General features: G+C 42.9%; 1 protein-coding gene across 2 annotated transcripts; it reads left to right on the top strand.

The window, feature by feature from the left end:
* The first annotated feature begins 1,024 nt into the window (after positions 1–1,024).
* Positions 1,025–6,195, top strand: LOC311108716 (alpha-1,6-mannosyl-glycoprotein 2-beta-N-acetylglucosaminyltransferase-like). 2 transcript variants are annotated; one of them, XM_084151436.1, is made up of 3 exons: positions 1,025–1,217; positions 4,032–4,295; positions 4,657–6,195. In XM_084151436.1, the coding sequence occupies exons 2-3, from the start codon at positions 4,269–4,271 to the stop codon at positions 6,034–6,036; spliced, it is 1,407 nt and encodes a 468-aa protein (XP_084007562.1). In that variant the 5' UTR covers positions 1,025–1,217; positions 4,032–4,268; the 3' UTR covers positions 6,037–6,195. The 2 variants fall into 2 exon arrangements, with proteins under 2 accessions (XP_084007562.1, XP_084007563.1); XM_084151437.1 differs by having other exon boundaries at positions 1,029–1,217; positions 4,220–4,295.
* The last annotated feature ends 18,086 nt before the right edge of the window (positions 6,196–24,281 follow it).

Genomic DNA, 24,281 nt, shown 5'->3' with positions numbered 1-24,281 from the left:
GCGCCAACAACCTGCATCAGCAACAACAACCCATCATATATCTGGAGCCTGCTGCTGCAGCTGTGGAATTCAATAGATGGTGAATTTATTTACAATTCCCCAATCTCAGCGTCAATATTCGGATGAATAGCTCAACAAGGCATTTGTACAAGCAGGAATCATTCATTAAAATGGCATGCTGTTAAATATTTACAATAATACATACGAAGAACTAGCCTACCCATCTTTCACCTCCTCAAATGTATACAAGTGGACCCCATGAGCTGGTTTTGAAGCAGGTTCATGTTACAATCATGCATTGACTAGTAACATGCATGCAAAAAGTAGCTTTAAATGTGATTAATATGAACATTCTTAAATTATTAAGAAAGATGTAATAATTATACCAATAGTAGGTGAATCAATATCAAAGTATGTAAGAAAATCAACCAGATTGAGTTTATTTCACAGTGCAATTATTATTATATAAGAAAACAAATCCAACATACTGTGAACACAGACGAGTTACAGTAAAATTCCTTTGGATACTTTCCCACTTTGTAATGCCAGTAGAAGGACCATCATAAAATAAAATAAAATGATTTCTTGAAAATTTAACGATAATAGACTAAAGTTAGGCTAGTAGTGATACTATTTTCTGCCTGTCTTTTTGTATGGAATACAATCAAGAATAGTTTAATATACACAATAATATCGAATTGGCTTACATTATTATCAGAGTAGATAGCTACTTTGTCATAAAACAGATCAGAAGAACAAGCATTTCGCTACATCCGCAATAACATCTGCTAAATATGCGACCAATATAATTTGATTTGATTTAAATAAGACTTTGTTTATCTATTGTTCAAACAAATGACTAATTCTTAAGAAATATCATATCAACTATATACATGCAAGATTGTATTTACAGAGATCTCCATATTGTTACATTGTTTATACTCCTACAGTTCAATGGTTCAGTTCAATGCAACATTGTAGCATAGCTAAAAAACTATGTATTGAGAGCCCCCCCTCCGGAGTAATGCATTGTGGGAGCCAGTGGTTTGGTATTTTGGTATTTTGTGGCAGCGTTAGCTAGCTAGCTGGTTAATGTGTTATTTTTCCCATAAATTGGGAGCAGGAGAGGAGAGAAGTGATGGAGGAGAATGAATATCTCATGTCATCGCACTGTTAATTTCGGCTGAGAAAGCTGCATAGTACGACTACCTTTTTAGGTAAATATAAAACGCAGTTTTTTCCACGATTAAGCTTGTTGCGACAGTCTGTTTTGGCCATGAATTGAGGCGCAACTGGAGTGCTTGTTTGTAAATATGATACGCTCGCACCAGCTAGCTTCTACGTGCCGCATTTAGATTTCCATCTAACTACGTTGCTAGCTAGCTACCATAACATCACTTGTTAAACAATGTTTAAGCTACGAAATATAGCAATCTGGTAGTTGTGTATGATGCAGACCTACACGGCATGAGTCTCGAGCGAAATGGGGTTGGTGGTTTGACGTAAATGTCCCGGGGGGCCAGTTCTGGGCTACCAAGACGATAACGTTAGCTAGAAGGAATATATCATTATTTGCTTGAGCTACATTTGGTTAGAAAAACCACATTTCCCGCAACGGATGACATGTTAAACGATTGAAATGTTTTTACATTAACAAACATAAGAAAAGGGTCTAGTTTTGAAATGATAGGTGGTGGTTTGCTTAGCTCTACAGCTTGTTGACTGTGTGTATCGCGTCATCTAGTGAAAGTCAGCATGACAGGCGTGTAATGTAACATTAACGTTACACCGTTAAAAAAAGAACATTTCAATGCTCTGTTTTTATCAAGGGAGTCTGTGATCCAGTGCAAAGGCTCTTGATGTATGTGTATTGATTGTGACAGTGCCTCTGGGCAGTATAAATGAGTGAGGTCAACCCAGAAAGAAACGCTGCTGAGATAAGATGAGAATAGAGAACTAATCATATAATGTTGAAGTAGAGCTAGGGTTGATATGGGAGAGCTCGTATGTCTAAATTAAGATTCTAGCTAAATCATGATGACTGGCAGATACTTTGTGACGATAAATAAAGTATTAGCCCTAAACGACAATCATTTATCCTACAGATTGAGATATACAGTGCATTCGGAAAGTATTCAGACCCCTTGACTTTTTCAAAATGTTGTACATTTTGTTAAGTTACAGCCTTAATTTAATCCATTTTAGAGTAATGTTTTCCCTCATCTACACACAATACCCCATAATGACAAAGCGAAAACAGTTTTTTTTTTTTATGTTTGCAAATGTATTTTTTTTTAAAGCCTTATATACATAAGTATTCAGGCTCTTTGCTATGAGACTCGAAATTCAGCTCGGGTCAAATTTAAAATGTATTTGTCACATGCCCCGAATACAACAGGTGTAGACCTTACCGTGAAATGCTTACTTACAAGCCCTTAACCAACATCCTGTTTCCATTGATCATCCTTGAGATGTTTCTAAAACTTGATTGGAGTCCACCTGTGGTAAATTAAATTGATTGGACATGATTTGGAAAGGGACACACCTGTCTATATAAGGTCCCACAGTTGACAGTGCATGTCAGAGCAAAAACCAAGCCATGAGGTCGAAGGAATTGTCTGTAGAGCTCCAAGACTGGATTGTGTCAAGGCACATATCTGGGGAAGGGTACCAAAACATTTCTGCAGCATTGAAGGGCTCCAAGAACACAGTGGCCTCCATCATTTTTAAATGGAAGAAGTTTTGAACCACCAAGACTCTTCCTAGAGCTGAGCAATCGGAGGAGAAGGGCCTTGGTCAGGGAGGTGACCAAGAACCTGATGGTCACTCTAACAGAGCTCCAGAGTTCCTCTGTGGAGATGGGAGAACCTTCCAGAAAGACAACCATCTCTGCAGCACTCCATCAATCAGGCCTTTATGGTAAAGTGGCCAGATGGAAGCCACTCCTCAGTAAAAGGCACATGACAGCCCACTTGGAGTTTGCCAAAAGGCACCTAAATGACTCTCAGACCATGAGAAACAAGATTCTCTGGTCTGATGAAACCAGGATTGAACTCTTTGGCCTAAATGCCAAGCGTCACATCTGGATGAAACCTGGCACCATCCATACGATGAAGCATGTTGTTGGCAGCATCATGCTGTGGGGATGTTTTTCAGCAGCATGGACTGGGAGACTAGTCAGGATCGAGGGAAAGATGAACGGAGCAAAATACAGAGAGATCCTTGATGAAAACCTGCTCCAGAGCGCTCAGGACCTCAGACTGGGGTGAAGGTTTACCTTCCAACAGAACAACGACCCTAAGCACACAGCCAAGACAACGCAGGAGTGGCTTCAGGATAAGGCTCTGAATGTCATTGAGTGGCCCAGCCAGAGCCCGGACTTGAACCCGATCGAACATCTCTGGAGAGAACTGAAAATTGCTGTGCAGCAACGCTCCCCACCCAACCTGCCAGAGCATGAGAGGATCCGCAGAGAAGAATGGGAAAAACTCCCCAAGTACAGGTGTGCCAAGCTTGTAGCGTCATACCCAAGAAGACGCAAGGCTGTAATCGCTGCCAAAAGTGCTTCAACAAAGTACTGAGTAAATGGTCTGAATACTTATGTAAATGTTATATTTCAAAAAAAAAAAATATTTGTCATTATGGGGTATTGTGTATAGATTGATAAGGAAAAAAACAATTGAATCAATTTTAGAATAAGGCTGTAATGTAAACAAATTGTGGAAAAAGTCAACAGGTCTAAACACTTTCCGAATGCACTGCTTATGGGGAATATTTTTGTCAGTGTATTGTCTATGATGCATTTTGCAGATCGTTGTCAAGTCTTTTGTCATAAAACCAAATTATGTTTTGTTCTGCTGAAAAATATCTATGTACTCCAATAAAACAGCTGTGTTTTATCGTTGATATGATGTATGCAGGTTGCATTTAATAAAGGAAGCTAGTTTAGTACACAGAAATACTACAATTACTTTAATTGTTTTCTCTTCTTTTGTTTTCCATTGGGTTCCATGCACACCACTACCCTGCAGCCTCTTAGCGACCAACATGCCTTATGGAACTCTCACCTGGCATCACTGATATTCCACAAGTTACCTCAAGCAACAAGTGTTAGCAACAAACACAATTTGAAGCAGTTTTTTTCCAAACCTGCCTGCCTCCCTGTCTGGCCCCAAAGCACAGCAGTACCATTTGAAATTGCAAACCTGTGTTTTTTCAGTTTCTCTACAATCAACTCCACTCCTTTCCCAAGGGGGTGACTGCCTATCATGAGATTCCGAATCTACAAGAGGAAGGTACAATACACGACGAGTCCCAAGTCATTTGTATGTGCTGCATGTTTCAGTACTGGGCATGTTTTAAATGGCACAAACAAAACACATTGTTTGAAAACAGTCCTAGACAATAAAACCTATCTTATTGTGACGTATTTAGTTCAGCTGAAGAAGCAGGACCTACTGGATCAATTGAATAAGATATTAACTCATGTACACTCATAATATAAACTCTGTTACATAATCTTACTGTATCTTCAAATAAAAAAAGAAAATAGAAACAACAATGCAATTGAAAACAATAGTAAAATAACGCCAATAGGGGGGAGGATAGAGTCCAAAACCGGCATGGGATATGATTTGATTTGTATCTTATGTCCAGGTGGTGATACTGACGCTGGTGGTGGTGGTGTGTGGCCTAGCCTTCTGGACCAGTGGGAAGCAGAAGAAGAGCAGTGGAGTGGTGGTCCCCAAAGAGGCTGAGGGGGCAAGGAGAAGCAGTAGTAGCCAGGTGCATCCACAGCCGCAGGCCACACCTGCAGTCAGTCGGATACCCATCGTTCCACCAATCGCACCTGTAGCACCTGCCAACGAGACGCAACTGGAGAACCAACCCGAAAAACACCTGGAGAAGGAGAAAGCGGTCAAACCGGATGTGGACAACACTACCCTCGTCTACCGTGGCATCGTGTTCCAGCTCAACTTTGACCAGACGGTGAGGCACGAAGAGAGGTTCAGGGCAGTGAGGAAGAAGGACGATCTGGTGGTGGTGGTCCAGGTGCACAACAGACCTGACTACCTGAGGCTGCTGGTGGAGAGTCTGAGGAAGGCCCGCGGCGTGGAGAGCATCCTGCTCATCTTCAGCCACGACTTCTGGTCCCCCGAGATCAACGAAGTGGTGGCCTCGGTCGACTTCTGCCAGGTCCTCCAGATCTTCTTCCCCTTCAGCATCCAGCTGTACCCCCAGGAGTTCCCGGGCCACGACCCCAGGGACTGTCCCAGAGACGTTCCCAAGATGGACGCCTTAAAGCTGGGCTGCATCAACGCAGAGTACCCCGACTCATTCGGCCACTACCGCGAGGCCAAGTTCTCCCAGACCAAGCACCACTGGTGGTGGAAGCTGCATTTTGTGTGGGACAGGGTCCGGGCGCTGAAGGACCACCGGGGCCTGGTGCTTCTTATCGAGGAGGACCACTTCCTCTCCCCGGACTTCCTCCACCTCCTCAAGCTGATGTCGATCCTGAAGAGGGAGAATTGCCCAGACTGTGACATCCTGTCTCTGGGGAGCTATGGCCACATCAGCTACGCCAGCAAATCCAACAAGGTGGAGGTGAAAGCCTGGAAGTCCACCGAGCACAACATGGGCATGGCTCTGAGCAGGGAGACCTACCAGAAGCTCCTCCAATGCACTGACGCCTTCTGCACCTATGACGACTACAACTGGGATTGGTCCTTGCAGCACCTGACCGTGACCTGTCTGCCATCCTACTGGAAGGTCATGGTGAGCGAGGCGCCCCGGGTCTTCCACGCCGGGGACTGCGGAATGCACCACAAAAAGTCTGTGTGCATGCCATCTAGCCAAAAGACCAAGATAGAGAACATCCTTCTGAGCAGCAGCAATCAGCTGTTCCCCAAGAACTTGCTGATTACTAAGAGACTGCCGGCTAACGGGGCAGGGGGGGTGGCGCCCCATGTGAAGAACGGGGGCTGGGGGGACATTAGGGACCATGAACTCTGCAAGAGCTACCTTCGATTACAGTGACCTTATTATAATTATATCGTTACTATTCTCTTTTTTGCATCCTCTGACTTTAAGAAAAAGAAAGCCTTTTTAAAAAGAATCTTTATGGACTATTTCTTCATATTGCCTGTTTTATCGGACTGTTCCAAATAAAGTATGTTGGGTTTGGAACTTTCACAAGTGTCTATGTATATCCAAGGCCAATATTGATTTAGAGTATACAGTATACCCTCTGAAAAGTTATACGGTATGTGATCTGATAAAATGACATTGGTGCCTTTTTCACATACATAATTGTTTAAGTGTTTCATTATTTGCATTCATAATAGCTTTTAATAGCAAGAATGACATTGTTTTTTAGCTAACATTAAACTGGATATGTGGAGCATCAGTGTAAAGGGAGTAAGTTGCGACCAAAATGAGAGCAAGTGGGGAGAGTAAAATCTAGTGAATTAGTGGACTTTGCGATCCCAGTCTGCATGCATAATTAATTTTGAAGTTATTTACAGTGCCTTCGGAAAGTATTCATACCCCTTGATTTTTCAACATTTTGTTACGTTGCAGCCTTATTCTAAAATTGATTAAATAAAAAAATATCCTCAGCAATCTGCACACAATACCCCATAATGACAAAGTGAAAACAGGTTTTTAGAATTGTATAATTAAAAAACGGAAATATCACATTTACATAAGTATTCAGACCCTTTGCTATGAGACTCGAAATTGAGCTCAGGTGCATCTTGTTTCCATTGATCATCCTTGAGATGTTTTTACAATTTGATTGGAGTCCACCTGTGGTAGATTCAATTGATTGGACATGATTTGGAAAGGCACACACCTGTCTATGTAAGGTCCCACAATTGACAGTGCACGTCAGCGAAAAACCAAGCCATGAGGTCGATGGAATTGTCCATAGAGCTCCGAGACAGGATTGTGTCGAGGCACAGATCTGGGGAAGGGTACCAAAACATTTCTGCAGCATTGAAGGTCCCCAAGAACACAGTGGCAAACATCATTCTTAAATGGAAGAAGTTTGGAACCACCGAGACTCTTCTTAGAGCTGGCCACCCGGCCAAACTGAGCAATCGGGGGAGAAGGGCCTTGGTCAGGAAGGCGACCAAGAACCCGATGGTCACTCTGACAGTACTCTAGAGTTCCTCTGTGGAGATGGGAAAACCTTCCAGAAGGACAACCATCTCTGCAGCACTCCACCAATCAGGCCTTTATGGTAGAGTGGCCATACGGAAGCCACTCCTCAGTAAAAGGCACATGACAGCCCTCTTGGAGTTTGCCAAAAGGCACCTGAAGACACAGACCATGAGAAACAAGATTCTCTGGTCTGATGAAACCAAGATTCAACTCTTTGGCCTGAATGCCAAGCGTCACGTCTGGAAGAAACATGGCACCATCCATACGGTGAAGCATGGTGGCGGCAGCATCATGCTGTGGGGTTGTTTTTCAGTGGCAGGGACTGGGAGACTAGTCAGGATCGAGGCAAAGATGAATGGAGCAAAATACAGAGAGATCCTTGATGAAAACCTGCTCCAGAGTGCTCAGGACCTTAGACTGGGGTGAAGGTTCACCTTCCAACAGGACAACGACCCTAAGCAAACCGCCAAGACAATGCTGGAGTGGCTTCGGGACAAGTCTCTTGAATGTCCTCGAGTGGCCCTGCCAGAGCCCGGACTTGAACCTGATCGAACATCTCTGGAGAGACCTGAAAATAGCTGTGCAGAAACGCTACCCATCCAACCTGACAGAGCTTGAGAGGATCCGCAGAGAAGAATGGGAGAAACTCCCCAAATACAAGTGTGCCAAGCTTGTAGCGTCATGCCCAAGAAGACTCGAGGCTGCAATTGCTTCCAGAGGTGCTTCAACAAAGTACTGAGTGAAGGGTCTGAATACTTATGTAATTTTTATATATATTTTGTATTTATTTTATATATTTTTGCAAACATTTCTAAAACCCTTTTTTTGCTTTGTCATTCTGGGTTATTGTGTGTAGATTGATGAAGGAAAAAAACAATTTAATCAATTTTAGAATAAGTCTGAAACCTAACAAAATGTGGAAAAAGTCAAGGGTTCTGAATACTTTCCAAAGGCACTGTAAATCACATAGATTTGCTGAGATCAAAGCAGGTCCTCAGAGACACCTTGTCCCATTTACATGATCTTCCATTTAACTTCTATTCTCAATAGGTATAACAGTATATCCTTCCTACCAGAGTATCCAGACTCTATTAAGAGAGATGCCCATAGGAATCCTCTTCAGATTAATATCACACCATTAAGTTCATAATACAATTACAGTGCCTAAAAATTCTATGTTACCAATGTCTTAAACCTCTCAATTTGCCCCTTAACCGTTTGGCCCTGATGTTATTCAAGGATGTACATTTAGTCAAAGGAAAGTCATTAGATCCCTCCATGACCATTTCCCAGCTCTCTGCTTCAATCTTAATTGTGCTCATGGGGAGAATATATATTTTACTTGCATTCAATATTTTTTCAAGAAGTGATTCTTTAAATTCATGGTTAAATATATGAATGACTCCCAGACAACATTAACAACATTGAAATGAATTGCTGGTGCTGGTGCAGTAGCAGAGTACATTTAAATATGAAGTGCTTAGGACGCAACTCTTTATTGACAGTTTCCTCGTGGCCAAGCTAGCTTGGTGGCTTCTCTGAGGCTGCATTGATTTTCCTTCCCTCCCCCCTAAAGCAATGGTTAAAAGATGGACTGCCTGACTGAGCACTGTATACAAAATCTAACTGGGATAACTGCAGAGATAAGGCCAACTCAGTTCCTTATCTCTATAGGTGTGGCCCATACTGTGGTCCTCTGTAGCTCAATTGGTAGAGCATGGCGCTTGGAACGCCAGGGTAGTGGGTTCGATCCCCGGGACCACCCATACGTAAAAATGTATGCACACATGACTGTAAGTCGCTTTGGATATAAGTGTCTGCTAAATGGCATATTATATTATTATATTATAGATCTACTAGTCTAAGAAAATACACTGAGAATACAAAACATTGCTCTTTCCATGACATAGACCAGGTGTACTCAAGTACCATTTGAGAACGTCCGGTCACACAAATGTCCTAGGTGGCAAAGGTCCGGATGGATAATGTAATTTATCGGCGTAGTAACAAAGCCCCCCCTCGCAACCCATGGAAATATCAAATTTGCATAAGTATTCAGACCCTTTACTCAGTATTTTGTTGAAGTACCTTTGGCAGTGATTACAGCATTGAATCTTCTTGGGTATGATGCGACAAGCTCGTATTGGGGAGTTTCTCCCATTCTTCTCTGCAGATCCTCTCAAGCTCTGTCAGGTTGGATGGGGAGCGTTGCTGCACAGCTTTTTTCAGGTCTCCAGAGATGTTCGATTTGGTTCAAGTCCGGGCTCTGGCTGGGCCACTCAGGGACATTCAGAGACTTGACCCGAAGCCACTCCTGCATTGTCTTGGCTGTGTGCTTAGGGTCGTTGTACTGTTGGAAGGTCAACCTTCGCCCCAGTCTGAGGTCCTGAGCACTCTGGAGCAGGTTTTCATCAAGGATCTCTCTGTACTTTGCTCTGTTCATCTTTCCCTCGATCCTGATAGTCTCCCAGTCCCTGCCACTGAAAAACATCCTCACAGCATTATGCTGCCACCACCATGCTTCACCATAGGGATGGTGCCAGGTTTCCTCCAGACGTGACGCTTGGCATTCAGGCCAAAGAGTTCAATCTTGGTTTAATCAAACCAGAGAATCTTGTTTCTCATGGTCTGAGAGTCTTTATGTGCCTTTTTTAGCAAACTCCAAGCGGGCTATCGTGCCTTTTACTGAGCAGTGGCTTCCGTCTGGCCACTACCATAAAGGCCTGATTGATGGAGTGCTGCAGAGATGGTTGTTCTTCTGGAAGGTTCTCCCATCTCCACAGAGGCACTCTAGAGCTCTGTCAGAGTGAACATTGGCCCCTCTCCCCCGATTGCTCAGTTTGGCCGGGCAGCCAGCTCTAGGAAGAGTCTTGGTGGTTCTAAACTTCTTCCATTTAAGAATAATGGAGGCCACTGTGTTCTTGGGGACCTTCAATGCTGCATAACCTTTTTGGTAGCCTTCCCAGATCTGTGCCTCGACTCAATCCTGTCTCAGAGCTCTACGGACAATTCCTTCGACCTCATGGCTTGGTATTTGCTCTGACATGCACTGTCAACTGTGGGACCTTATATAGACAGGTGTGTGCATTTACAAATCATGTCCAATCAATTGAATTTACCACAGGTGGACTCCAATCAAGTTGTAGAAACATCAAGGAGCTCAATTTCGAGTCTCATAGCAAAGGGTCTGAATACTTATGTAAATAACGTATTTCTGAATTGCAAAAATTTCTAAAAACCTTTTTTCGCTTTGTCATTATGGGGTGTTGTGTGTAGATTGTTGAGAAAACCCCCACATTTAATCCATTTTAGAATAAGGCTGTAACGTAACAACGTGGAAAAAGTCAAGGGGTCTGAATACTTTCCAAAGGCACTGTAAGTGTGCTGTATTAGATAGCATAATGTCTGCTGATGCATTAAATAAGGAGTATAGCAAGGGGGAGTTCTTATAGAACACCAGCAAAAAAAAGCCTCTATTTACATGTTGATTAGTAGTGCATTTCGCACTACTTTTGAGCTATAATTTGATTTTAAGGCTCGTATGAATGTCCTGCTTAGTATAATGTTTGTGTCATCGCAAATCAACTGCATTATACTTTAAAAACACTTCAACTTCAACCAGTAAAATCGCTTTCTGGCTAGCTTTTGCTACAGCCTATATAAATGAGCGTTAGCATTCTAGCTAACAACTGCTGCAACCAAAATAGTTATTTTGCAAAGATCACAACCAAATATAATCTTAGCGACTGTTCAAGCATGAATCAAAACATCATTGTAAGCGTATGAGAACCTCAAAACGTTATTTTGTTTAGAAGGAATACCAATTTAAATCTAGGCTGTGTTGAATGGGCGCAGATGGCGATGGCTTTCTTACTGCCGCCATGAGTCGCGCGCATCTGTGCATGACGTCAGTATGTCGTGTATTGGAAAAGCGTCTATAAATGGCTATAATTCAGTAGGCTATTTCAAATTGTATAAACATATTTTTTTGCATTTCACATTTCAAAATATGTCCATGTTAAAAATTACAGTATTACGATCTACAGTACTACTTTGGACATGTTTAATTTAACACACGCACAAGACCAGACCGCTGCACATTTTAAATGACGTCACAGGCTCCTACCTTTATCACCTTTTACCTGCAGCTGGGTTTCTTGCCTGGCGCAGTAGCACGTGTCTGTAATCCATGTCACTGGGAGGCTGAGGTTGGCGGATCGAGTGAGCTGAGGGGCTCTGGGCTCCAGCGCGCTATGTCGAACGGGTGTCCGCACTAAGTTCGGTATCAATATGGTGCTCCTAGGGGAGCCCGGGACCACCAGGTCCTCTAAGGAGGGGTGTACCGGCCCAGGTCAGAAACGAAGCAGGTCAATGCTCCCATGCCGTCCAGTAGTGGGATAGCGCCTGTGAGTACACGCTGCAGACATCGAGTGGCGCAGTAGGATAAAGCACTGCGGAGGCGTCACTACAGCCTTGGGTTCGATCCCAGGCTATGTCACAGCCGGCCATAACCAGGAGGCAGCGCACAATTGGCCTAGCGACGTCCGGGTTACGGGAGGGTTTGTCCGGCTGGGATTTCCTTGTCTCATGAGACGTCAGTTGGACGGTGTTTCCTCCGACACATTGGTGCGGCTGGCTTCCGGGTTAAGCGAGCACTGTGTCAAGAAGCAGTGCGGCTTGGCAGGGTCATGTTTCGGAGGACGCATGGCTCTCGACCTTCGCCTCTCCCGAGTCCGTAGGGGAGTTGCAGCGATGCGACAAGACTGTAACTACGAAAAACGGGTAAAAAATTAAATTACAATTAAAAAATACAATGAAATATACCGTAGTCTCTTGGGGTATGTCTCTATAAGGTTGGCACATCTAGCCACTGGGATTTTTTCCCATTCTTCAAGGCAAAACTGCTCCAGCTCCTTCAAGTTGGATGGGTTCCGCTGGTGTACAGCAATCTTTAAGTCATTCCACAGATTCTCAATTGGATTGAGGTCTGGGCTTTGACTATTGTTCATCTCTGCAGCACTCCACCAATCAGGCCTTTATGGTAGTGGCCAGACGGAAGCCACTCCTCAGTAAAAGGCACATGACAGCTCGCTTGGAGTTTGCCAAAAGGCACCTAAAGGACTCTCATACCATGAGAAACATCATTCTCTGGTCTGATGAAACCAAGATTGAACTCTTTGGCCTGAAAGCCAAGCGTCACGTCTGGCGGCAGGGCCTGGGAGACTAGGCAGGATCGAGGGAAAGATAAACGGAGCAAAGTACAGAGAGATCCATGATGAAAACCTGCTCCAGGGCGCTCAGGACCTCATACTGGGGGTGAAGGTTCACCTTCCAACAGGACAACAACCCTAAGCACACAGCCAAGACAACTTAGGAGTGGCTTTGGGACAAGTCTCTGAATGTCCTTGAGTGGCCCAGCCAGAGCCTGGACTTGAATCCAATCGAACATCTCTGGAGAGACCTGAAAATAGCTGTGCAGCGACGCTCCCCATCCAACCTGACAGAGCTTGAGAGGATCTGCAGAGAAGAATGGGAGAAACTCCCCAAATAGAGGTGTGCCAAGCTTGGAGCGTCATACCCAAGAAAACTCTAGGCTGTAATTGCTGCCAAAGGTGCTTCAACAAAATACTGAGTAAAGCGTCTGAATACTTATATGTGATATTTCCGGGTTTCTTTTTTTATAAATCTGGAAAAAAATCTAAAAACCTGTTTTTGCTTTGTCATTATGGAGTATTGTGTGTAGATTGATGAGGGGAAAAAACAATTTTAAACATTTTAGAGTAAGGCTGTAACGTAACAAAATGTGGAAAAAGTCAAGGGGTCTGAATACTTTCCGAATGCACTGTATATCACATTGGAGAATGATCTGCCTCCTACTGACGAAGAGAGTGAATTACTGAATGAAACCCCAATAGGCAATAGGCCTACAATACTTTTGTACTCAGTGTGTGACCCCCTGGAGTGAATCAAAATGAAACACTGAGTTTCGATTTATTTCCATTTTATGAAGTCACTTTAGCCCATATAATATTAAACATAAATAATGCAGATGTTTGTCTAAGAAGCTGCTATTGTGACACTAAAACAAACCCAACACCAGTGTTCAACGTTATCCATCTAGTAATCATGATTAAAAACACATCTTCTGCGACAGATCCCAGAACTGAGGCTGAGCACACATGTACAGAGTCGGCATGAGTTTGAATACAAACCACGCCCTTCTGACATACAAACTTTCCTGACTCCTCATCACTGTCCTATCTCAATAAAATATATATTTTCTAAAAACATCTTAATAGCACGAAAACATCTGTTCCTATAACCAAATTGAGTAGCTGGCCAGCACACACGCAATATTTGGTTCTAGGTAGACCCACTGAGACTAGCATGTGAATAAGTGAGTGTAGTCCTTATGCTTTTACAGTCACCGACGCATCACCCAGGTGGGTGCTATTCTTTGACAGCGGATGATCCAGCCTACCTACGGAGGAGGAGGAGGAGGAGGAGACGGCATGCCTGATGAACGCTTGTTCAGCTTGTTTACAGTCGTGGTCAAAAGTTTTGAGAATGACACAAATATTAATTTTCACAAAGTCTGCTGCCTCAGTTTTTATTATGGCAATTTGCATATCCTCCAGAATGTTATGAAGAGTGATCAGATGAATTGCAATTAATTGCAAAGTCCCTCTTTGCCATGAAAATGAACTTAATCCCCAAAAAAACATTTCCACTGCATTTCAGCCCTGCCACAAAAGGGGACCAGCTGACATCATGTCAGTGATTCTCTCGTTAACACAGGTGAGAGTGTTGACGAGGACAAGGCTGGAGATCACTCTGTCATGCTGATTGAGTTAGAATAACAGACTGGAAGCTTTAAAAGGAGGGTGGTGCTTGAAATCATTGTTCTTCCTCTGTTAACCATGGTTACCTGCAAGGAAACATGTGCCGTCATCATTGCTTTGCACAAAAAGGGCTTCACAGGCAAGGATATTGCTGCTAGTAAGATTGCACCTAAATCAACCATTTATCGGATCATCAAGAACTTCAAGGAGAGAGGTTCAATTGTTGTGAAGAAGTTGTCAGGGCGCCCAAGAAAGTCCAGCAAGCGCCAGGATCGTCTCCTAAAGTTGATTCAGCTGCGGGATCGGGGCACCACCAGTGCAGAGCTTGCTCAGGAATGGCAGCAGGCAGGTGTGAGTGCATCTGCACGCACAGTGAGGCAAAGACTTTTGGAGGATGGCCTGGTGTCAAGAAGGGCAGCGAGGAAGCTACTTCTATCCAGGAAAAACATCAGGGACAGACTGATATTCTGCAAAAGGTACAGGGATTGGCCTGGGGTAAAGTCATTTTCTCTGATGAATCCCCTTTCCGATTGTTTGGGGCATCCGGAAAAAAGCTTGTCCGGAGAAGACAAGGTGAGCGCTACCATCAGTCCTGTGTCATGCCAACAGTAAAGAATCCTGAGACCATTCATGTGTGGGGTTGCTTCTCAGCCAAGGGAGTGGCTCACAATTTTGCCTAAGAACACAGCCATGAATAAAGAATGGTACCAACACATCCTCTGAGAGCAACTTCTCCCAACCATCCAAGAACAGTTTGGTGATGAACAATGCATTTTCCAGCATGATGGAGCACCTTGCCATAAGTCAAAAGTGATAACTAAGTGGCTCGGGGAACAAAACATCGACATTTTGGGTCCATGGCCAGGAAACTCCCCAGCCCTTAATCCCATTGAGAACTTGTGGTCAATCCTCAAGAGATGGGTGGAAAAACAAAAACCCACAAATTCTGACAAACTCCAAGCACTGATTATGCAAGAATGGGCTGTCAGGATGTTGTCCAGAAGTTAATTGACAGCATGCCAGGGCGGATTTCAGAGGTCTTGAAAAAGAAGGGTCAACACTGCAAATATTGACTCTTTGCATAAACTTCATGTAATTGTCAATAAAAGCCTTTGACACTTATGGAATGCTTGTAATTATACTTCAGTAAACCATAGTAACATCTGACAAAAATATCTAAAATCACTGAAGCAGCGAACTTTGTGAAGACCAATACTTGTGTCATTCTCAAAACTTTTGACCACGACTGTACTATCCTATCTGACTGACGATTCTTCCTGCCTGTCTGTATCATCGATGCTCTCTCCACTCAAGCTACTGCTCCTACTGACTGCCTTTCTGAACTGCCTAAAGACATCTGAAGCTGTGGAAGACCATCAATAATGAACTGCCAAAACCCTACATTTGTTTTTGTGTTCAAAGCGACTTTGAGATTGTTGTTTGTAATGAAAAGTCCTTTCCTGAGACCAGAAAAAGGTTGGATTTTTTAAAGTGTTTTGGGTGGGGGGAAAACATGTTTTTTTTTACAAATATTGTTATTTATCTTTTATTGTAAGTGCAAAATTGTCCTCTGTAGTGGTAATTAGAAAGTAAATATGAAAAAATAAATACATTACAGTTAATGGGTACAGTAGGTGAAAAACATGTGGCATCAGGATGTCCACTACAGATAACATTTCTTGATAAGCTAATATTTAGCTCTTATTTTAAGTGAGACAAATATTACACAGTCCTGACAACTCACTATTCCTGAGATATTCACTTACAATTTGAATATCAAACTCACAAAAATTATAATGAATAATTACACACACTTCTTTTCACATTTCTGTAAAATTTGCTAATTTTGACTGCAGCCATTTTTTTAAGACCCAGGAAGATAAAGTTGTCAAGGTCACCCCTACACATGTGATATCATTGAAAAGTTCAGCATGTCCTCTCAAAGGGCCAACAGTACTTAATACAGTGGCTGTATGGCCTCTCCCTCTGTCAGAAGAGGGCATAACCGAGTCATAGGTCACTGCATCCTCACCATGGGCCTACACACACACACACACACACACACTGTCACAACAAAGTAAAGGCTTTAAACAGCTTATAGGAGGGAGAGTCATATCTTAACAATATGTACAGTATAGTAGCTTCACTTACATCAACGCTTTGAGGGGGATTTTGATTGGAGTGGTTGATGGAGGCATGGGTGATACTGTCAGCAGGTTGACTCTACAAGTGTCAAAATTGTTATTGAAACGTATCATTTAACTGGACATTAGTCTCATTGCTTGATCACAACTGGGTCAAATCATGTTTCATATGACTAAATCATTTAATATTGATGCACTGACTCTGGTTGGTGGGGTGGAGTGGTTTATTGCAATCAGACCATTCATGAGAAAAAATAAGAATCCCGCACACTGCACTTGCTAGTATCACTGCTCTTTATTAATCTTTACGTATCAGGGGCCTCCCGAGAGGCGCAGCGGTCTAAACTGCATTGCAGTGCTAGAGGCGTCACTACAGACCCGGGTTCAATCCCGGGCTGTATCACAACCGGCTGTGATCGGGAGTCCCATAGGGCGGCGCACAATTGGCCCAGCGTCGTCCGGGTTAGGGGAAGGTTTGGCCGGGGGGGGCTTTACTTGGTTCATCGCGCTCTAGCGACTCCTTGTGGCAGGCCGGGCGCCTGCAGGCTGACCTCGGTCATCAGTTGAACAGTGTTTCCTCTGACACATTGGTGCGGCTGGTTTCTGGGTTAAGCGGGCGGGTGTTAAGAAGCGTGGTTTGGCGGGTCATGTTTCGGAGGACGCATGACTAAACCTTTGCCTCCCGAGCCCGTTGGGGAGTTGCAGTGATGAGACAAGATTGACATTTGGAAGAAAAAGGGGGTAAAATAAAATAAAATACAATAACTTTACATATCGGCCTCAAGGCCTTCGTCAAAGGTCTGACTTTTATTTACTAATAATAAGATAAGTGTAACATGTCTTTGTTACTCACAATGATGTCATCAGCTGGCATTTGATTATCTGAAAATAACAAATCAGAAGAATGTATGCAATAAAAAACTGTCTGGCTCCATGTATTGCTGTGTTATTATTGCACTTCATTAAACTCAAAGAAAAAAGGTAGAAACTAGGTGGTATACAGCCACGACCGGAAGTTACCTTTTCATAGCACGTTCGGAGAATTAACGCAGCAGGTTAGGAGAATTAAGGTAACAGGTTAGGAGAATTAAGGTAACAGGTTAGGAGAATTAAGGTAACAGGTTAGGAGAATTAAGGTAACAGGTTAGGAGAATTAAGGTAACAGGTTAGCAGAATTAGGTTAAGTTTAGGAAAAGGGTTAGGTAGGGTTAGTTAGCTAAAATGCTCTCCTAACCTGCTACGAAAAGTAACTTTCGGTCATAGCTGTACTCCATCTAGTCACAACCGTACTTACTGGCTCTCCTTCTGCGTACTATGATGACCGCAGCAATGACACACACAGCTGCTCCCATAGCCACTCCCACTGCCACAGTGAGGATCATGGGGGCTGGTTTAGTGGGGGTACAGAGCTGTTAACTTATTAGCAGAAAAAAAAGACATCAGCATTACCCAGACAAACAGGAATTCACACAGGAAGAGAGAAATGTGAATTGTATCACAGAACTTAAAAACTTTACATGAAAGTTAAGATGCATGCTCTGTGTATTGACCAAGGTAAAGTATCTGACTCTGGCCCAATGGTGAACCACTCATACAATGTAGGCTACAACTGAGAATGGAAATAGTATAAAATACAATACCAGTAGAAGATGGGGCGGTGGCTGACAAGGATGGTCTTGCAGTAGAGGCTGTGCTCCCTGGATACTAGTTAAGAACAAACAGGGTGACCACTTTGCATTGGTGAATAAGCAGAGGCACCTCTGCCCAAATGGAGACTACGCGCTGCACATTGTTTTTTAGGAACTGATTTTGGTCTCAACTTACTGTTGACAGTTCGAAAAGTAGAATACACAAGGTGCAATTTAGAAATTTGGTAGTGCAGCAGCAGTTTTCCACTTGTTATGTTAGTCACAGTCACTCAATTAGCCCATGTCAGCTAACATTTTTTTGATTGCTAGGTAAGGTAGTCTAGCCCACTATCTAAACCTTGTTGTAATGATCACTTGATTATCGACCGGGCACGCAGGGCATGTGCCCAGGGGCCCTGACATCCAGGGGGCCCCCATTGATTTTGTTAGTCACTCCCACGCAGACAACAACCCTGAGGCTACGGCTGAGGACAGGAACAAGTACATGAAGTCCCACTATGACCTCTGCAGAGTCATCAAACGAGCAAAAGGACAATATAGGAATAAAGTGGAATCATATTACCAGTGGTGTAAAGTACTTAAATAAAAATACTTTAAAGTAGTACTTAAGTCGTTTTTGGGGGTATAGGTACTTTACTATTTATATTGTTGACAACTTTTACTTTTACTTCACTACATTCCTAAATAAAATGACATACTTTTTACTCCATACATTTTCCCTGACACCCAAAAGTACTCGTTACATTTTGACAGGAAAATGGTCCAACTCATGCACTTATCAAGAGAATAATATGCCATTTAGCAGACGCTTTTATCCAAAGCGACTTACAGTCATGTGTGCATACATTTTTACGTATGGGTGGTCCCGGGGATCGAACCCACTACCCTGGCGTTACAAGCGCCGTGCTCTACCAGCTGAGCTACAGAGGACCACAAGAGAACATCCCTAGTCATCCCTACTGCCTCTGATCTGGCGGACTCACTAAACACAAATGCTTCATTTGTAAATGTATTTCTGAGTGTTGGAGTGTACCCCTGGCTATCCGTAAATAAGAAATCAAGTAAAAATTGGTTTGAATTTGAAATTATATATACTTTTACTTTTACTTTTGATACTTAAGTATATTTAAAACCAAATACTTTTAGACTTTTACTGAAGTAGTATTTAACTGGGTGACTTTCACTTTTACTTGAGTCATTTTCTATTAAGGTATCATTACTTTTACTCAAGTATGACATATGTACTTTTCCCACCACTGCACATTACACAGGCTCCGATGCCCATCACATGTGGCACGGGCTACAGTCCATTATGGATTACAAAGGAAAACCCAGCCGTGATCTGCCTAACCATGCTCCTCTACCAGACCAACTCAACGCATTTTATGCACGCTTTGACAATAACAACACCATACCGTTGGTGAGGGCCCCCACCGAACCAGAGGACTGGGTGATCTTGCTCTCAGAGGCCGACAAGATTAAGGTCTGTAGTCCTTTGCTGCAATCAAATGACCTACCGGCCTCATGGGTGGAATGTTATTCATATTTCTCATAATGTCATAATTAATCAACATTATTTAAAAAACCTGCAGAAAATCTGGAGTTTCTATGTCAAAAGTTTCTTCTTTATATTTCAGTCTTCTGTGATGTATATCAACTTTAATACAGGGATGCAAACTCAAAATTGAATATATTTCAACTCTATATCTGACATATAGAGTTGTCTTACAGGTGTCTTATTTTTTTTAAACCCATAACTATATGTGTGAGGTGTATACTTTTGTTTCAAAGTAGATTTGTTTAAGACTACCGAGAAACGCACTATGAGACCCTGATTTATCCCACTGCAGTAAAAGGTTTTAATCAGGTCAACACTCGGAAGGCCGTGGGGCCCGACGGTATTCCAGGGCGCATTCTCAGAGCATGCGTAGATCAGCTGGCAGGCATATTCACAGTAATTTTCAACATTTCCTTGTCCAAGTCTGTAATCCCCACATGTTTTAAGAGGACTACCATCATTCATTTTCTCAAGAACTCTAAGGTCCCAGGTAGTGAGGCTAGGCAACATCAACTCTGCCACGCTGACCCTCAACACGGGCGCCCCCACAGGGGTGTGTGCTTAGTCCCCCAGGACTGCATGGCCACGCATGACTCCAACTTCATCATCAAGTTTGCTGATGACACGACGGTGGTAGGCTTGATCACCGGGATGATGAGGCAGCATACAGGGAGGAGGTCAGTGACCTGGCAGTGTGGTGCCGAGACAACAACCTCTCCCTCAACGTCAGTAAGACCAAGGAGCTGATCGTGGACTACAGGAAACGACGGGGCGGCAGTGGAGTGGGTCGAGAGCTTCAAGATCCTCGGGGTCCAAATCAATAAGGACTTAAAATGGTCCACACGCGCACAGTCGTGAAGAAGGCGCGACAGTGTCTCTTCCCCCTCAGGAGGTTGAAAAAGTTTGGCATGGGCCCACAAATCCTCAAAAGTTATACAGCTGCACCACTGAGAGCGTCCTGGCTGGCTGCATCACTGCTTGGTATGGCAAAATCACTGCCTTTGATCGCATGGTGCTACAGAGGGTGATGCGGAAAGCCCCGTACATCACTGGGGCCAAGCTGCCTGCCATCCAGGACCTCTATATTAGGCGGTGTGAAAGGAAGGCCTGGAAAATTATTAAAGACTCCAGCCACCCAAGCCATAGACTGTTCTCTCTGCTTCCGCACGGCAAGCGGTACCGGTGCATCAAATCTGACACCAACAGGCTCCTGAACAGCTTCTATCCCCAAGCAATAAGACTGCTAAATAGCTAAGAAAATGGCTACATGGACCATCTGAGTTGACCCTTGTATCTCTATGCACACTCACAGGACTCTACACGCTCACGCACACTGACCAACCAAATCTCGCTTAGGGCCCCCAAAAGGGAATAAGGGTGACAGCACAGTACATTATGCATCTACATCCACTGACTCACTCTGTGCTGCCTTTGATGTGAGAGTTACACTAATGATGTGGGAGTTACACTAATGATGCGAGGGTTACACTAATGATGCGAGGATAACACTAATGATGTGAGAGTTACACTAATGATGCGAGGGTTACACTAATGATGTGAGAGTTACACTAATGATGTGACGGTTACACTAATTATGCGAGGTTTACACTAATGATGCGAGGGTTACACTAATGATGCGAGGGTTACACTAATGATGCGAGAGTTATACTAATGATGCGAGGGTTACACTAATGATGCTAGGGTTACACTAATGATGTGAGGATAACACTAATGATGTGAGAGTTACACTAATGATGCAAGGGTTACACTAATGATGTGAGAGTTACACTAATGATGTGAGGGTTACACTAATGATGCGAGGGTTACACTAATGATGTGAGAGTTACACTAATGATGCGAGGGTTACACTAATGATGTGAGAGTTACACTAATGATGCGAGGGTTACACTAATGATGTGAGAGTTACACTAATGATGCGAGGGTTACACTAATGATGCGAGGGTTACACTAATGATGTGAGAGTTACACTAATGATGCGAGGGTTACACTAATGATGTCAGAGTTACACTAATGATGCGAGGGTTACACTAATGATGTGAGAGTTACACTGAGAGTTACACTTTCTATCAAACGTGTGAAGAGAGCACTTAAATGTCACTGTTCCATCAGGCTTTAGATCTGTCACTGGTGTGGATGAGGAGACCGAAAAAGAAGACAAGATAACTTTACTGTTAACAATCAATGCAATGAGTATCCAAGTGTATTGACTGAGTTGAAACCGTAATACTCACTATTTAGAAGAGACAAATAAACAGCTTCATCCACACTAGGTTTTTATCAATTTTTTAAGAATTGTTGACAGGTGTTATAGTTTCATGTAGTTAAGGAACCATCTTCTTTAAAGGTCCAATGCAGCCATTTTTATCTCAATATCAAATAATTTCTGAGTAAAAAATAAGTACCTTACTGTGATTGTTTTCAATTAAAATGAAATAAAAATAATTGCTTGTAGCAAAGAGCCATTTCTCAAGTAAGAATTTTGCTAGGACTGTCTGGGAGTGTTCTGAGTAGGGAGGGGAAAACTGAAAACTAGCTGTTATTGATAGAGAGGTATGCAACTCTCTTTCTTATTGGTATATTGTCAACGTCTGGGTGAAGTGGTGAACGGAATCAGGCGCAGGACACAGAACTGAGAAATGAATGGATTTACTAAACAAAAGTAAACCATAACAAACCCTCCACGCAGGGAAGAGCAGAACAACAGCTCACCAAACGACGTAAAACAACGGACAATCACGCACAAACTCAGGAGGGAAAACAGAGGTAATTATAGGGAAACAAATAAGCATAATGGGTAACAGGTGTGAATAATAAAGACAAGACTAGTGTAACACAGAAACATTGATCGGTGGCAGCTAGTACTCCGGTGACGACGAACGCCGAACCCTGCCCGAGCAAGGAGGAGGGGCAGCCTCGGCTGTATTTGTGACATATATTAACTATTATACAATGGGTCGGTGTAATCCTGAATGCTGATTGGTTAAAATCGCATTCCAGCCGGTGTCTATTCCACAAGTTACCACTGGCTAAATCTATGATGTTAAAATGCCTGTTTCTCTGTTCCATCTCTGTTCCACTGTCTCATCAACCCAGCCAAGCAATTTATAAACTTGATCTCCACTATAAAATGCATCTAGACATTATCTCACATTTCTACAGTGGATATTTGTATAAACCTTGCTGTCTGTCTCTCCGACATTTGCAACATTGTTTCAATATTCAAATTCGATCTCCAGTAGTGTGGAAATATATATAAAACACAGGAAAATCACGTTTTTTCCTGCACTGGGCCTTTAACCACACTGTTACATGGCAGACTGACATCATCTCCCACTTTCTAGTACAGAGTCAAGCAGTCCCAAAAAAGAATGATGGATGTCAGCCATTGTCCTTTCTCTATCTGCAGAGTGTCTCAGACCTATGAGTTTCTCAGTATAAAGCAGGATCTCTATTCAGCGCTAACTATAGCATAATTTCCTCAAAGTGGTCATGTATTTTTCTCTAGATTAACGTTGTTAACCCAAAGGCGTTTCTGACACCTTGGTGAGAATACTACAGTTCACCAGAAGTTGAAGGCCTTCTTCACATCTATGAGAGAGTCTGTAGTGATGATGTAGTGATGTAGTGATTTTGCCTTAATAAACTTTTACTTCAGTGAGCTAAATCAGGGTCACACAGTGTTTCTTGGTAGTCTTAAACAAATGTACTTTGAAACCAAAGTATACACCTCACACATATGGTTATGGGCTTAAGAAAAAGAAGACACCTGTACCATGTCAGATATCGAGTTGAAATGTATTACATTTTGAGTTTGCATCCCAATATTACACTTTAAATACAATACTGTTCAAAAGTTTGGGGTCACTTAGAAATGTCCTTGTTTTTGAAAGAAAAGCTATTTTTTTGTCCATTAAAATAACATCAACTTGATCAGAAATACAGTGTAGACATTGTTAATGTTGTAAATGGCTATTGTAGCTGGAAACAGCTGATTTTTTATGGAATATCTACATAGGCGTACAGAGGCCCATTATCAGCAACCATCAGTCCTGTGTTCCAATGGCACGTTGTGTTTGCTAATCCAAGTTTATCATTTTAAAAGGATAATTGATCATTAGAAAACCTTTTTGCAATTATGTTAGCACAACTGAAAACTGTTGTGCTGATTAAAGAAGCAATATAACTGGCCTTCTTGAGACTAGTTGAGTATCTGGAGCATCAGCAATTGTGGGTCCGATTACAGGCTCAAAATGGCCAGAAACAAATAACTTTCTTCTGAAACTCGTCAGTCTATTCTTGTTCTGAGAAATTAAGGCTATTCCATGCGAGAAATTGCCAAGAAACTGAAGATCTCGTACAATGCTGTGTACTACTCCCTTCACAGAACAGCGCAAACTGGCTCTAACCAGAATAGAAAGAGGAGTGGGAGGCCCCGGTGCACAACTGAGCAAGAGGACAAATACATTAGAGTGTCTAGTTTGAGAAACAGACGCCTCACAGGTCCTCAACTGGCAGCTTAATTAAATAGTACCCGCAAAACACCAGTCTCAACGTCAACAGTGAAGAGGCGACTCCGGGATGCTGACCTTCTAGGCAGAGTTGCAAAGAAAAAGCCATAACTCAGACTGGCCAATAAAAAGAAAAGATTAAGATGGGCAAAAGAACACAGATACTGGACAGAGGAAGATTGGAAAAAAGTGTTATGGACAGACGAATCGAAGTTTGAGGTTTTCGGATCACACAGAAGAACATTTGTGAGACGCAGACCAAATGAAAAGATGCTGGAGGAGTGCTTGATGCCATCTGTCAAGCATGGTGGAGGCAATGTGATGGTCTGGGGGTGCTTTGGTGGTGGTAAAGTGGGAGATTTGTACAGGGTAAAAGGGATCTTGAAGAAGGAAGG

Source organism: Coregonus lavaretus, assembly GCF_964263955.1.
Source record: "Coregonus lavaretus genome assembly, chromosome: 33".
Lineage (NCBI taxonomy): Eukaryota > Metazoa > Chordata > Actinopteri > Salmoniformes > Salmonidae > Coregonus > Coregonus lavaretus.
Note: the sequence above shows the minus strand (reverse complement) of the source record. Positions and strands in the feature narration are given on the sequence as shown.

What these genes read in the sequence shown, in the direction of transcription:
- LOC311108716 (XM_084151436.1), top strand. Translation starts at nt 4,269, where the DNA reads ATGAGATTCCGAATCTACAAGAGGAAG. An exon ending in TCCGAATCTACAAGAGGAAG is followed by an intron (nt 4,296 to 4,656) that starts GTACAATACACG and finishes TCTTATGTCCAG; the next exon opens with GTGGTGATACTGACGCTGGT.